This window comes from Falco rusticolus, chromosome 12 (genome assembly GCF_015220075.1).
Source record: "Falco rusticolus isolate bFalRus1 chromosome 12, bFalRus1.pri, whole genome shotgun sequence".
NCBI lineage: Eukaryota > Metazoa > Chordata > Aves > Falconiformes > Falconidae > Falco > Falco rusticolus.
In genome coordinates this window covers 22,018,178-22,033,116 of record NC_051198.1, presented here as the reverse complement: position 1 = coordinate 22,033,116, position 14,939 = coordinate 22,018,178, and the positions used below count along the sequence as shown (strand labels likewise).

Below are 14,939 nucleotides of genomic sequence, written 5' to 3'. Positions count from 1 at the left end.
GGATTATGAGGAACTGCTTCCAGAAATCAGATTTTTTTTTAAAAAAAATCAAAATGAAAAAACAATTTTGAAACTTTGAGCTTCAGCATTAACAGTTATTGACCAAATGAAAAAAAAGAAATTCCTACTGCTTAGTTTTCTTCTTTTTGTTTGCAGTAATGGCACAATATATACATGTACATTTTACTTTATACTAGAAAGGATTCTTCAGAGGCTCAGACTGGATGACAGACAGCAGGCTTCTCAAGATCCATGACGGGTATTTCATTGTGCACGCTTCCTAGGACTTGGGTTGTCCATGTGAAGGCCAGGAAATGAGGAATAGGGGTGGGTCTTTGCTACTAGCTCATTCAGCAAAATGCTAAACCACAGCTTCCTAAGCTTTAAGGCAGTCACTCTGACAAAGAATGCTTTGTACGCCAGCTTCCCCATGTGCAATTCCTTTCTGCAATATAAATTGCCGAATTCATTGATTGTCTAACATAATTTGTGCAGTCCCTCATTTTGATGCATCAGATTAGAGAATGTTATTCCAAATTGTACAGTAATACCAAATTTGATTCAAAAGTCATTGTTTTTCATCTTGGAATAATACATAAACAAGGCTTTATTTTGCTATTGGGATGTAAAAATTAAGATGTAACATTAATTATGGCTTGGAAATTTTTCTTGCTCTATCTGAGGATTTTCAAGCATAATTTTGGTGAGAATAAGTTCAAGTGTATGCCCAGAGTTGTTTGTATGAGATATAAAAGGAAAAAACAAACCAACCCCCACAACCACCCCATCTTACAGAAGCTGGTAACACTTCAGAACAGCTCAAGATGACTGCATAATGATTACTGAGCACAACTGTCAGATCTAACCCAGTAATAAAAATAACGTAGACAGAACACCCAGACTTGGAAACACTTATGCAAGGCGTGTCCTTTTTGTCAAGAAGGTCAGGAGTTTTGTTTTGCTGAAATAGAACATGATGGCATTATTTAGTTGTTTGTGGTTTTAAATTCTCAAATTAAATTTATCTGCAATAGCAACTTTGTTTTCTTCCTGGAATGGAGGTTGGGATTCAATTTTGTCATCTCTGAAGCTTCATTGTCTAGGAAACAGTGGACTAGCTTTACATATGGTATGTTTTGTATGTGAAAGTGATATGTTTCTCAGTCTACAATTTGAAATAAAACCCAGTTCTAATTTGAAAATTCTGTAAAACCTTCTAGCATGTCTCCTTTTTAAGGTGTAGTTGTGTTTTTTCCATCTGTTTGGGTTCTTAAGGAATAGAAACAGAGTTAACGTGGCTGGCACAAGCCATTCTGCTCAACATAGGTCTTGCAGTACTTGAAGGAGGTTGAGGAAGGGGAGCCTGGTCGGTCCCGGGGGGCTGAAGGAGGTCTGGTGCTGCTTTCCAGCCCAGTTGGGGGGTGCAGCGAAGGCAGGGGAGCAGCAGTCCCGTATTGCCACAAGGGATGATGCAGTTACACAGAAGGCAAATATTCCTCACCCTGGAGAGGCTGTGTGGGGGGACAGGTTGGGGGGGGGGGCTGGGAAGCCTTCCCCCCCTCGGCTGCTTCAGGGTCAAGTGCTGCTGTAGATGGTGTAGAAGAAGTAGGTGACGCCTGTGGCTGCAAGGGGAGGATGCTTAAGAAAAACAGCAGGAGAAGCTGATCCATAAAAAGCATGCAGAAGGGAATTCTGACTACAGGGACAAGACAAAACATGTTGCTGCTGGCCGGGCCCGAAGGGTCCTTCTGGCGGTGCTGCGGCGACCTGTGGCAGCGTCCCCTCTTCCGCCTGCCCCGGTGACCCAGCCCTAACCCAAACCGCTGACGAGGGCCGCGGGTGGCCGCGGCGGCGTGCGGGGACGCTGCCGCCCGGCCGGGCTCTGGGGCGGCCACAGGAGCCGCTCCTGCCCCTCGGGGGAGCGGGGGCACGGCGGCCCGGCGCGGCGGTGCTCCCCTCCCGGGGGCCGGCAGCCGGGGCCCGCTCCGCGCCGCCGGGCGTGTGTGCGTGTGTGTGTGTGTGAGGGAGGGGCGGGGGGCGCAGCCGCCCGCGCTCTCCGGCGGGGGGCGGCGCTCGCTGCAGCGCCAGCCCCGCTTCTGGGCTGCGAGCGGGCGGGCGGTCACGGCGGACACGCAGCCGGCGGGGGCGGGGAGCGCGGCCCCAGCGGCCGGCATGAACCCGGGGCGGCCCGCGCTGCCGGCGGCGGTGCCGAGGTACGGACCCTGCGCGGGCCGGGCCGGGCCCCCGCCCCCAACAGGTGCAGGGTCCTCCCCCCGCCCGCGGCACCCGCCTGTCCTTGCGGGGCCGGGGCTCGGCTCGGTCCCGCCCGTGGAGCGCCGTGCCCAGCCGAGCCGAGCGGGCAGGGAGGGGAAGGGTAAGGGGCAGGGCGGGGAGGGGAAGGGAAGGGGTGCCAGGCCCGGCCCGGCCGCCGGCGCGGGAGAACCGAGGTGAACCCGCGGTCTGCGCCTGCCCGCCCGGCCCGGCGCTCCCGCCTCCCCGCCCGCCGGCCCCCGCGCTCACGCCGCCCGCCCCCCTCTCTCCGCAGGGAGCCGCAGGGCGAGTAGCGCTGCCGCGGCCGGGCCAGCCACCTCCGGGTCCATGAGCCGCCGCCAGCCGGGACTGCCGTCTCTACCGCCGGGCCCAGCTCCCCCAGCCCCGCCGCCGCTTCCGCTGCCGCTCCGCCGCCCAGCCGGAGGTGAGTCCCGCGGCCGGGCCCGCCGCCGCCCGCTCCCCTCAGCGCCGCCTCCGGGCCCCGGCTGCTGTCAGCCGCTGCGGGGCAGGGGGCGAGGCCGCCGGCAGCCGCGCTATCCCCCGCGACCTTTTTTTTTGGGGGGGGGGGGGGGGGCGTGGGAAGACGGAGGCCGGCTCGGGTCGCGCGCGTGTCCCCCTCAGGCGGGCCGGCGTCCCGCTGAGGGGAGCGGAGGGGAGGTGGCGCCGGCCGGAGGGTCGCGGCGCTGCCTCCGAGCCCCCTGCAGCGGGGGCCGCTTCCTTCCCCGGTGACTAACGGCGGCGGCGGGTGGTGGGTCCGCGGGGCGCCCCCGCCTCGCCCTCCCGGGGAGCGCTACCTGTGCCTTGTCTCTCCTCTCCCCGCAGGACGGTCCCGCGCCCTCCGCTGTGGAGAGAATGGCCGTGACTGTAGAGCAGGCCCGGCGGGTGGGCTATACCTGCCTGAAGGCACTCCTCAGGTTCGCTTTTATGGTCGCCAATAACCTGGTGGCTATTCCGTCCTACGTCTTGTATTTAATTATGCTGCAGCCTCTCCGAGTGTTGGACAGTGAAAGCTTCTGGTATATCGAAGGAGTATTATTTAAGTGGCTTTTAGCTATGGTGGCTTCCTGGGGCTGGTGGGCAGGATACACAGGTAAGGATGTCTTACTGATTTAAAAACTACAAACGTAAAGGTGTAACTAAGTGTTAAAACACAGATGTGTTCGTATGGGGATGTGCAGGGGAATATCTAAGTATAGTGGATGTGTGGGGTGGTTCTTTTTTTCAGGTTTCTTTCAGAGATGCATTGTTATTTCTGAATCGGGGTGCTGAGTGTACTGAAACAGGTTTTTAAATCGTAGGTAAAAACTTAATCATGTGTTAAGTAAGAGTTTCTCAATCAATATTTTGTCTTAGTAGAATCAGAAATAGCTTTTTCCTAAGTATCCTGATCGCTTTATTTTAGTTTAACATGAAAAACGTACATCTCTTCAAAAGAGAGTTGATTTGTACTGTGTGTACTGTAGCTGATAGAGCCAAACTTTTCTTTATTGAGTCTGTGCGTCTCTAAATCTTCTCTGCTTAAAACTATCAGGACACAAAGCTAAGGAGTTTGACACAAAGCTCATGTCAGAAGAGTAGGTCTTCTATTCCTTGCAACAGCGACTGTCTTCTGCTGCTTCAGAACAGAGGGAAGCAGAGGGAGCCTCTTTCGTACGAATAGCGATATGCAATGTTTCTCGACTGTATGGCTCTTCGTTTATTGTTAACAGAGCTAATGACAGAATCTGTAGGGGTTTTTCTCCTCTGCATGCTTGCTTTGCAGCTGTTATTGAACTTATTTTTGCTTGTTAGTATTCATAGGCTCTTGAAGGTGATGGACTGAACTGAAATATTAAGAAATGCTCTAGTCTTGTCCTCAAACGCACTGATTTTCATCCTGGCTGCTGCACTTTGTGCAAGAAAACAGCCATCTATTCTTTGTGTGTGCTTAGACCTTGGAAAGGGAAGAAAATGAATCTACTGAGTGCAAAATATGAACAGCCCTCCTAAAATTCTTTCCCTCTCTTCTGCCCAGGCTGCATCTGCAGGTCTTGTCCATGTAAACAAGGAAAAAAAGGAATGGCAGCTCACAGCTCTGGAGTCTGGTCAGACTCCTGATTAGTCAGAAAGTCAGTGTTGACCCTGATGGAGCCCTCTTTTTGTTAGGCTACAAGAGCTGAAGCCTCTGATAATGTGCCTTTTGGTACCCTGTCGTGTGCCTTTCCGAGATGCACAAAGTTTCTGTGGATACACTAGGTGAGCTTCCAGTTCTTCTTAAGGAGATGGTGGCAGCAGCAAGCTAGCTAGATTCTGGTCTGTCGGGCTAGAACTGTCGCAACATTGCACTGCTTCAAAACTGCCTTGCCTGGTACAGCTCAAGCTTTTCCAGATACGCTGTTTCAAAAATCTTTTTATATGTTTGTATTTGCTCATTAAAAGAAGTCCACATAGTATTTGCAGTGGCAGGTATATTTTTAAAAGTCTGCTTTGTGCTTTAAAGCACAAAGGCCTTCTAGAAGGAAGGATTGCCTTTCAAGGTGTCGTGTGTATTGTTAATTGGAAATGGGAAAGTTTATGGGCATAATGGTAATGTTAAAGTCATACAGCATATGACCCTGGGGATTCGATGTGTATATCGAACGTGCTAGTTAAAATTCAAGCCATTGTCCCGTGACAACATGGTTGTCAATTTTTGAAAGCAGCTCCCTTGGGATAGTTTTACTGCTGACTGCAGAACTGTGTGGTTTCTTTTGCCTATTGCTTGGAAAGTGGTCTTAGCATGATCTGCATATCCTAGAGTCTTCCTGAAGCATCTGTTGATTGGTGGTGTTGATGTATCTTGACAATTTGAAATAATTTGTTTTACAGTCTTGAAATGTCTTAGTATGTTTATTTGAAGTATCATTTACAAACAGCTACACAGAAGTTTGTTCTGGGATGGTGTTTGGGTAAGGAGGCCCTTTTCACTTTTTCACTGTAAAGCATGGCTTTTGGGGAGGATTTTAAGCAAATGCTTGTACAAAGTCTCAGTTTAAATATATTTAATTTGGTATGAAGGCATTAACTGTTTTATACTTTATACTGAAGGTACAAAATGGCAAGACTAGTTTATTTCTTTGTTCATTCTTTCTTTACCCTCATCAGTCCTCACCACTGTATGCAGAACAAACCTGGAAAGTGTATCTTTCTGGCTTCAACAGATAGTCATTTACGTGCCTGTTTTCAGATTGATACACTTATAAAAGACTGTTGCTAGGTCCACTGTTTTTATGGATTACGACATAACTAATTCAGAACTGAAATACTACTTTATTGGTGTGTAAGACTTTCAGTAGTGCATCTGAAGGAGACATTGCTCCAGAATTCTTCTGTTCTCAATTCCAAATACTAAGTCAAAGATAGGCTTCAATATGTTCCATTTTTGCAAAAGTAGCAGATATGTATAGGTTCATTGAGAGACTAAGGATTCTTCTTTCCCTTTGACTAGCAGAGCACTTGATGAGTTGTTTGGTTGGTGGTTTTTTTTTTGTTTTTCCTCTCGATTGAGAGGGTAAGCAGCTAAATAAGTTTACTTGTCTCTTAATTGGAGGTAGTGTGCTGCTTCAGTTGTGTTCAAGGTGTGTTTCAGTTTTTTAATTTATTTACTTTTCTTCTTTCGAGCTTGGGTCATCAGTTGGGTAAGAGGCGACATAAACTGTTTGTAATAAGGGACTTAAACTCAGCCTGCAAAGTACATTCAGGGCAAACTTTTTTTCTCTCCTGTAAGTTTGTATGTAATGTGTAGGATAGAGCTCAACACCAAATGAAGAAAATATGGTGAGTGCTAGTTTTTCCTTCTGGGCTTTGTTGCTGTTGTGTATTGAATAAAGCTGGAAGAGCTGAGGAAGACTCATGAGCTAGGTCTGCCCTTCTCCTCCCTGCCCCTGCATAAACCTGTGTTTTTGTGCTAGGATCCTAGAGGATTTGTTACAGAAATTACATGATCTGTGTCTGTATTGGCTGCTTTAATCTGTGCTTTTTGATAAACGTGGGTGTTTCTGCTTGCAGATGCACTTGATGTTATGTAAAGAGATAGTATATAACTGGACAAGCAAAATAAAGGAAGGAATGGGAAGAGAAATTGTAAAGGTCGCTCTCCTTTCCCTAATCTTCTCCTTCTTAAGATGCAAGTATGAGAGAACTTGGGGATAATTAGTTGCCTTTGATGTTTTTTTAAAGGGCAGAGTACGATAAATATCAATGTTGTTCTTTTGAAAAGGAAAACTGTCTTTTTATGAACAATGTTCAGATAGCCTAGCAATGTTATTTTTATATGCTTTCAGAAAGGCGTGATAACTTCTAAGCCTTTTTCTTTTTTTAAGGCTTTTTGTATAATCGTATTGCTCTTGTAGGAGCCGTTTGGTTATGACACTCAGAATCTGCATATTGGTGTGATGTGAAAGGCACCTTTGAATAATACTTTTAAATATTTTCCTGCATTTTTTGGAAGATACATTCTAAAAAAAGCAAACTTGAGAGTGCTTGATCCTTTGTTGGCAAGTACCTCCCCCCCCCCCCCCCCCCCCCCCCCCCATACCACAGTTTGTCATTTAATATACAAGTATACCAGAAGCCACTAAATAGTGCAGTAGGTGTAATGGGAGAGAGATGGAGCATATCTGTGGTTGTGTATTTCTGATGACCTCCTACTCGCCTAAAAAACTAGTTATTAAAATGACCGTCTTTTAGATCTGAACAACTTTGGGCAACTAACTATTGCAGACTAAAGTTTAATATCCCTGTATCTAATCAAATCACTAAAAATAGGACTGCTAGAGAAAAGCTTGCTTTGCTTAAATACGCTTACTGTTTTGTAGTCTCCTGCTGTCTAAATGCAGAAGTTAGCATTAGCCTGTGATAGTGTTATTGCGGTATTGCAATTAGAAGTCTCTAGGACAGCAGAGTAATCTGTTGGCAATGCAGTCCTTGACTGTAGCAACCGTCTGCGCTCCTCTGCCTGTCAGAGCATGAGGGGAGAGGGGTGCTGCATGTGGTTAGCAGGGTTGTAGGCATCTTGGGAAGGGTTTTCCTTGAGAGCTGTGCTTCTGAGTATTTCATAGTCCGGCACTGAAGACTACAACTTGACAAAACCTTGTTACAGCCTCTTGCCGACACACATAGTCTTGAAATACTGTTGGACAGGTTGGTGGGCTGCGGACTGATGAAAGGAAGAGTAATACACCTCTGTTATGACACACAAAAAAGTCTTAGTGGTGTGAGTATGCTTACTGGTATGATGCAGTACTTAATAAAAGGTGAACTCATCCTGTGCTATTGCCTGTTACTGTTCTCTGTTGGCTGGGAAGGTGGCATTTAAAGAATGTAAGGATTGTCAAGTTTTGTCAAGTAAGGAGAATTTCCCTTTTCTCCTTTGTTATTCAGTCAAGCAGAGTAAAATTCTGATTTGGATTTTTAGTTGTGTCCCTCTCCTCTCCCCTCAAGTGATTTAAAGTTTATTGGCTGGTTTCTACGTATGATTAAGTAGTGACCACTCTATAATACTTTTCAGCTGTCATACTTCGCGCCCCCCCCCCCGCCCCGCTGTAATTCGAAATCTTCCTAGTTTCCATTTCATCAGTTCAACAGCCTCAACTCCTCTGATCTTCTAAGAATGTGAGTATTTTTGTCTTTCAGAACTGTGAAAGATACAGGTGGAGTTGCTGTGACAACATTTCCTCAGTGCAGACAGCGTGTGCGGTCTGTGCTGCTTCTCATGACAAGTCAGCCCCTCTCTGGGCAGGAAGTGCAGCAGAAGCTGGAGAACAGCAGATGAGATTAAGTAAATTTTTTGCTCCAAATAAGGCAGGAGGTGTTATTTCAGGAGATCTATCTATGCCTGTAACCCTGCCATTGTTTTCTACCCTCCTCTGTTCTTATGGTGTGATTTTGAACTGGCAGTATTCTGTTTTGGGATCGGTCGCTACTCTGGGAACCGGGCAGGGAGGGGCATGAGGGAAACAACTCATGTTTGGGGAGTCAGGCAGTGTATGGAATGGAGAAACAAAGTTTTTCTTGTATTCTTTGAATGTGCAAAAATACCTGATGTGACTCAGTAGATTTGGATAGCAACATGCCTCACAGAAATTTTTCATTTATGCTAAGGTTAGGTGTTGACTTTCTAGGTAATCCATGAATTAAATGCAGCTTTCTCTGATATGTATGATTTATGTGTAGGTTATGCTGAGATCAAGAAGGGATCTTTGAATTTATTTTGCTGTTTGTGAGAGGACGTTTGTGTGTAATTTGTGAGCTCTCTTGGTAAGAAAAGGTGAGAGTTGAACGAGTTGGGGACATTGTAGCTGTTTTTACTGTGGCCTCAGAGCAAAGGCTCATTGTGCTTTTGTGTAAGAGGTACAGTGAACTTGCTGTCAACTTGGTTGTGCAAGTGATGTGTCTGTCCGTAAAGAATGCTATACAGTGACCCTTGTCCTGTTTTAATAATACATAAAATCACACCAGGAAATTCCCCATCTCTTCTTTTTGGCACAGGAGTTACAGGCTTTACCGTATTTCTTTATAGTTCATCTAGTGTCAGCAATTTGTCAAAAGCAATAAAGTTTATATTTCAGTTTCCTATTGTATCATTTAACTATAAAGGATCATTGCAAAAGACTGGGTATTGAAATGCTCTCTGAATTTTATTTTTATAAAGCTACTGCCTTCTGGCACAAAACTTAGAGTAAAAAGCACATGCTATTGTGTTTTTGCTATTGATACTTTTGTTGTTTGTTGCTACTTAAGGTGGGGATTTTTAGTGGATTAGTCTCTTCTCCTGCTTCACCAACTCTGGATAATACAAGAACTATTGCAAGTGTACCAAATCTGTCACATCTGCCTAAGGATAGTAAAGGTGAAATTATCGAGGAATACCTGTACAGAAAGGTATGGTTATTTACCTCTAAGTCCAGGAATGGCTATGGGATGCTTCTGAATTAGCTTATGTGCTAACAGCCAAAGGAAGACAAAGTTTCAGGAATTCGGGGTTCTATTCCTGCTTATGGCTGAGTCTACTATTTTTAGGATGTGTTTTCATCCTTCCTGGTTCTGGGCCTTTGTTTTTAGTGTATTTATTCATGCTAGTCATCTTATTTCTCCCTTCATTACTGGTTGAGTGTCTGAGAGGATGTAACTCGGAATACCTGAGAGATCTGTCTCTGTTCTCTGTACCTTTTCTGTTCTTTTTCTTGATGGTAGGCTTTTAGCAACCATGTGAAATAATTACAGGAAAGCTTTTCCCAGCTCTGATTGGAGAAGCAAAATCTTAGGGACTTAAATTATTTGTCCACAGATTCTTTGCAGAGTGTACAAAGGAGAAATTTTTTTTCCACTTCGACACCATGATTGCATCTGTATTGAAACATGTCAGAGATACAATTTCTCATTCTCCTTTAATGTAACTGTTCTAAAGCATAGAAATTCTAGGCCTTTGCAAGAAAACTGGAGGAAAAAAAATGGGTAAGTGTGGATATACCCTGTTTTCTCTGTCATTTTGTTCTGTACCTTTTCAAGAATGAAACTCAAACAGATGAACAGAATGTATCGCTTCCCCTTTCTCTGTCAGGTGTATGAGAGGGACAGAGAAGTCTTGCCAAAGGTTAGTTTGGCAAGGTTTTACGCTGCTGAAAACAGGATCTTAAAAATGGAAGAGTTGTGCAACCTTAATTAGACAGGGTAGTTACTAAATCCTTTATGGAATATAAGCTTAGTGGTGTAACTTTCCAGTGTGAACTGAGCCAGCATACAGCTCCAAGATATGTAATCTGCTCGCGTTTATTACAGTGGAATATAAACTCTAATGCTTAAGATGACATGTCAAATGCGTGGTTGCATAGGCATGTAATTGTGCTGCTGTTGCAGTTGACACAGTTGAGATGATAGTCCACCCGTTTGTATATGCAGTTACAGAAACAAATAAGGCTAATATGTTTGCATCCCTAGAAATGTTCTGTGATACCACTGAGGGACTCTGTGTATAAGGCTGTTGGTTTTTTGTGTTTGTTTGTGGGTGTTTTTGTTTCCTCCTCTCACAAGCATTTTAAGCAGGAAGTACCACTGAAGAAAGCCAGTCCCCGCCTTTCAGATTCGTCCTTCTACTGCTGCTTGAGTTCTATTGGCCACATATTTTAATGATTGTGTGGTGGTCTGGATCACAGCCCTGATCCACACTGAAACTACCCACCCCCTTTTTTTCGTGGGTGACTCACAAAACACTGTCCCTAACCCAGTTCGTTTTGCAGGTGTGATGGAAGAAGGTGGGTACAGATAGCAAAGGGAAAGAGGAAGGAACTGCATCTTTTGGTCACAGTACCAGCTTTAATGTATTTTTTGAACTACTATTTATGGCCCCAATTCAAGAGAGCAGGATAGGACCCCAACTCCTGTGCACTATAGGGCTTTAGTATATGAATAAAACGTCACTGGATAGACTTCTTCACCTTTTCTTATTATTTTGTTAATTGGTTAGTGTTGGTTAGACTGAAAAAATGCCTTCTGCGAAGTTCCTTTAGAGAAGAAAGATAAGCATAGAGTGAGAACAAAGGGTTATCATAAACTGAAAACCAGTTGGTAAAGGGTTAGGAAGCCAGTGTTCATTTTGGTGAAAGCTTAGCAGTGGGGTTCCTCTGAAGTTTTGTACGCGTACTATTTGAGTTTGTCAGCTACGGAGACAATTGTAAAGAACTTCAGAAGTCCGTAAGCTCTATGAATAGCCAACAAAATGGAGAAGTTGTTGAGTGGTGAACAGTCCAAAGAAATAAACATTTAAGTAAAGTAGCAGTTTAGGAAAGAGATTAGTATGGTGGTGGAGAGCTTAGGGAAAGTTGTGGTTCAGTCCACATCTGTACCTTCTGTTACAAAATATGTAAAGAACAGGAAGGACAATAATGCTAAAAAATACCCATGGTTCGATGCCAGTTTGCTGGTTTTGTCTCCATTGTTTTAAAGCTCTAGAAGAATTAAGAAGGGGCTCTAAGAGGGTCAGCAGCTTCATTAGTTCAAGTCAAAATCAAATTAGAACAATTTCATTCACAGTCGAACTTGAATCAGAACTGAATTAGACAACTCAGTGATTCTGTTTCCTGGGCAGAACAGAGTTGAAGAGATGCAATCTTCCTGCCTCTGTGTAAAGAAAGGGGAGTTTTATTGTCATTGGAAGGTAGAAAATTTAAGATTTAATAAGACAGCAGTGCCTGGAGTTTTTGTTTGTTCGTTTTTTCTTAAATACTTCCATTGTGTCTTTTCACAAATATTTACTTTACAGGATAGTGCTAATAGTGTTACTTCTTTTGAGTCATACAACATAATCTGAAAACTTCTTGTTTAAATGTTATAGTTCTAAAAGGCAAGGAGTTGTCCCTGTTTAAGGTGTCTTAATAGTTTAAACTAGCTTAGAGGTTCACCTCGGTTTTGTAATTTAAGTAAAGGGGAAAGGAAAGATTAATAGCTTTATTACTGCTTCTTGCTTATGTAGAACTAAAAATAGAAGTGGTGTTCTAGGACCAAGGGCCAGCACTGCTGCTGTTTGGGAGGACGTGGGTTCTGGGAAGTTGAATCGTTAGGACAATGACATGAGTGCTTGTGGATGTGTTTTTTTTGGTGGCAAAAAGGAGGATTTTGTCAGAGGCTTTTAAATTTAGTTTGATTTGTTTTCTATCATCCCAAAGTTACGAGCTTGTGCAGTTTCTGTGGAAGTCTGTAGTGTCTGTGGTTGCTTGCCAGAAAGGAGGGCAGGGGGCACGGAATTGACTGAAAAATACATATTCTTAAAAGTAAGAATCAGTTATGTTTTAGTGTGGTGTTTTTAGGGTGGGCCATTGAACACCATGTTAATGTAATTTGGTGACTTTGGTATTTTATTAACTATGTAGATAAATGTGACAGTGTTTTAAGCATGGTTTCCTGATGGGATTAAGCTACTTGTTTAACAGCTATTCTTTCTCTCACCCCTCCCACACTTCTGACTTGTTTCCCTGCAAATCTGTCTGCGATTGACCAGATGGTTCAGATTTGAGACATAATGGTCTCCTCATGAGTTTTGTGAAAATTGGCAGCTGAGTGGAGGAGAGAGAGACCCAAGTTAGTGCCTCAGCTGAGGGTAGCGCAGGCAGGTTTGGCCATTGTATGTCTTGTTGACATCTGCTGCAGGTCCAGCCAGTGCATCAATGGTTTTGGGTTTGCCACAGTGTCGACGTACCTTGTCCTGCCTGTCGAGGAGAAGGAGGTTAGACAACAAGTTTTTGGGAAACCATTTTTTTTTTGCTCTGCTGCTTCTAGAGCAACATGTTAATGTGGCAGTGGCAGGCAGTGTATGAAGCAGAATCTTGTCCTTTAGATGATGTTTAGTTCACCTTGCTTATCATAGCCTTTTAGATCCAAAAGGCATATATAGATAACTGTTTGGTCTTAATATTGGGAAAAAGGATAAGGTAGTAAAAGAGCTTAAAGTACTGTGTTTTTAAGACTTTCTACTCTATGTAAAAAAACAAGAGCTGGTGTAGCCTCCTAAAATGAGCACTGGAAGGACATTAACCTGACTGAAACTCTTGAGAAAGAGCAGTGATGCCCAGATTACTGTAAGCAGGGCAGAGAAAAAGTCAGCTATGAATCTGACCCAGGGAGATACAGAAACATGAGGCTCAAGGTGTGTTTCAGTGTATTTCAGGAGACCTAGAAGAGAGCAATGGTATGGATGGTAAGCAGCATGAGAATATGTCAGGAAGGGTTCTGTACCACCATGTAGCAGGTGTGAAGGCATTACATTAGAAATGTGGCCTCTAGATTTTTGTACCTGAACCTGCTCTGTTTTGATATGCATAAATAGATATAGATGGCCTGGCAAGCCTCCAACTCTGGTATCTGCCAGTTTCCTTTCCAAATGCATTCTTCTTTCATATCCGTTTTTATTGCCTGTGCTTGTTACTGGCATAAAATTCAGTTGCTGTTCCTCCTAGCAACAGCTTTACTTGGAAATAAATATAACCATAGCCTGTGTAGACACTAATGTAACATGAAAGACCTCTGAAGTTCAGTTTACATTTGTAAAAATGCTTTCAGATGCAGGTACAGTTAGTGTAAGTGTCTGTTAAGCCTCTTGCGTTTAGTGGTTTACATGAAAACAAACAGATGAGTATTTTTTTGTATTTGAGACTCTTCTGTTTGTATCATCACACCTAATACTTCGGTCTTATAACCTAGTAATGTAGGAAGGGAATGTGACATCAGCAAGGCCATTGCGCAGGTAATTCTCTTATCTTAGATGTGTTTAAAGATACTTTGATGCCTATGTTGGGCTTCTGGAGCTTGACAAGATTTTTACAGGCTGGAGAAGCACTTTTGTCCTTAATCTATTTCAGAGGGAGAAAATAATAAAGCATGCATTTATTATTCCCCCCTTTATTGCTTACATTCTTTGAGAATGTTTTAATAACCTACTAAACTTTTAAAGCTAAAATGCAGAACTGAATTCATGTAACCATGAGTGATGTTGCCATGTGTCACTGTAGAAGGGCCAAGGGTTATTTGGGTGGCCGCTGTGGTGAAGAACTGTAGCAGGTGGCCTGCTTCTTCCTTTTTCAGTCCCATTACCACCCTTTCCTGATACTTTGCAAAAACAATGTGGTAAATCTGAGTGTCTAGTCATTCACTAGATTTGCTTTGAGGCAGGGTTTCTTTGTGCAAAGTATGAAGGGTTTAGTTGGATAGGCAGTATTCAGTGATTGACGTGTATTGACCAAAGCTGTTACTTTGTGGGACTGCTGGACTTTTGTAGCCTGAATAAATTTATTTTTGCCTAGTTTTCTTTTTGTCTGAGGAAAGAGCAATCTGTAATACTTCCGGCAAGTGCTTCATGAGTAAGCCAAGGCACTTGTAGCCACAGATCATGACAAGTTGCATGTAAAGTGCTTACAGTGCCTATTGCTACCCACAGACTTAGGAGTATTCACATTACTCATTTAATTGTAAAGTGGAATGTTGAGATTTGTAATATCTTCTTGCATTTGTGGCACACTTGCAGTATTTGAAATAGATAAGTCTGTTTCCACAGTCTCTTCAACAAGTCTGTTGTTCTACCCCTTTATGGGTGCTCTCCAGAAACACTGCTCTGCGGTGAAGTACTCACTTTAATTAAGTACTCTGTCTGCTATTTTTCTTTTTTTTTTTTTGTTCCCCCAGCATTTCTCTACTGTAATTTTTATCATTTGTTCCCACCATATAGAAAACTCTTCGATCAACATGTGGATTTTTTTCTTTTAATTTGAGGAGGAAGAAGAGAGAGAGGAAGAGGATCCTCAATTACTGTCACTGCAGCAGCGTATTTCAGAACTGGCACCTGGTTATTTCATTGACAGTTGCATTGAATGTTAGTCTGTGTGCTGAGGATGAAAGGTAGATATTGGAGCCAGCCATTCAGAATGTTTGGATAAATTTGTTTGTATTGAGCCCAACCATTTTATGTCAGTAAAAAGTACTACTAAAACTCCCAGTAAGACTATCAGCCACAAATCCAAGGTATTTTTTGCAGTTGTCAGCAGGTATAAGAGGATTATTTGTTTTGTAATAGTAACAGATGCCAGGGTGCTACACTTTTTAAAATTAGGAACGGTAAACTTTCTGCTGCTACTTTGAGGTACATCAGAATGAGAGAGGCTGGT

General features: G+C 43.7%; 1 protein-coding gene across 3 annotated transcripts in view; it reads left to right on the top strand.

Annotated features, from left to right (window-relative positions):
• Positions 1-2,118: 2,118 nt before the first annotated feature.
• LPGAT1 (lysophosphatidylglycerol acyltransferase 1) overlaps positions 2,119-14,939 on the top strand; it is a 67,148-nt gene continuing 54,327 nt past the window's right edge. The window contains exons 1-3 of one of the 3 annotated variants that reach the window (XM_037405251.1): positions 2,119-2,213; positions 2,546-2,695; positions 3,094-3,361. In XM_037405251.1, the coding sequence (XP_037261148.1) occupies positions 3,124-3,361 (238 nt within the window). In that variant the 5' untranslated portion in view covers positions 2,119-2,213; positions 2,546-2,695; positions 3,094-3,123. Of the gene's footprint in view, positions 2,214-2,265; positions 2,375-2,545; positions 2,696-3,093; positions 3,362-4,285; positions 4,507-14,939 lie in introns of those variants that run through there. The other 2 variants (XM_037405250.1, XM_037405252.1) reach the window with 2 other exon arrangements.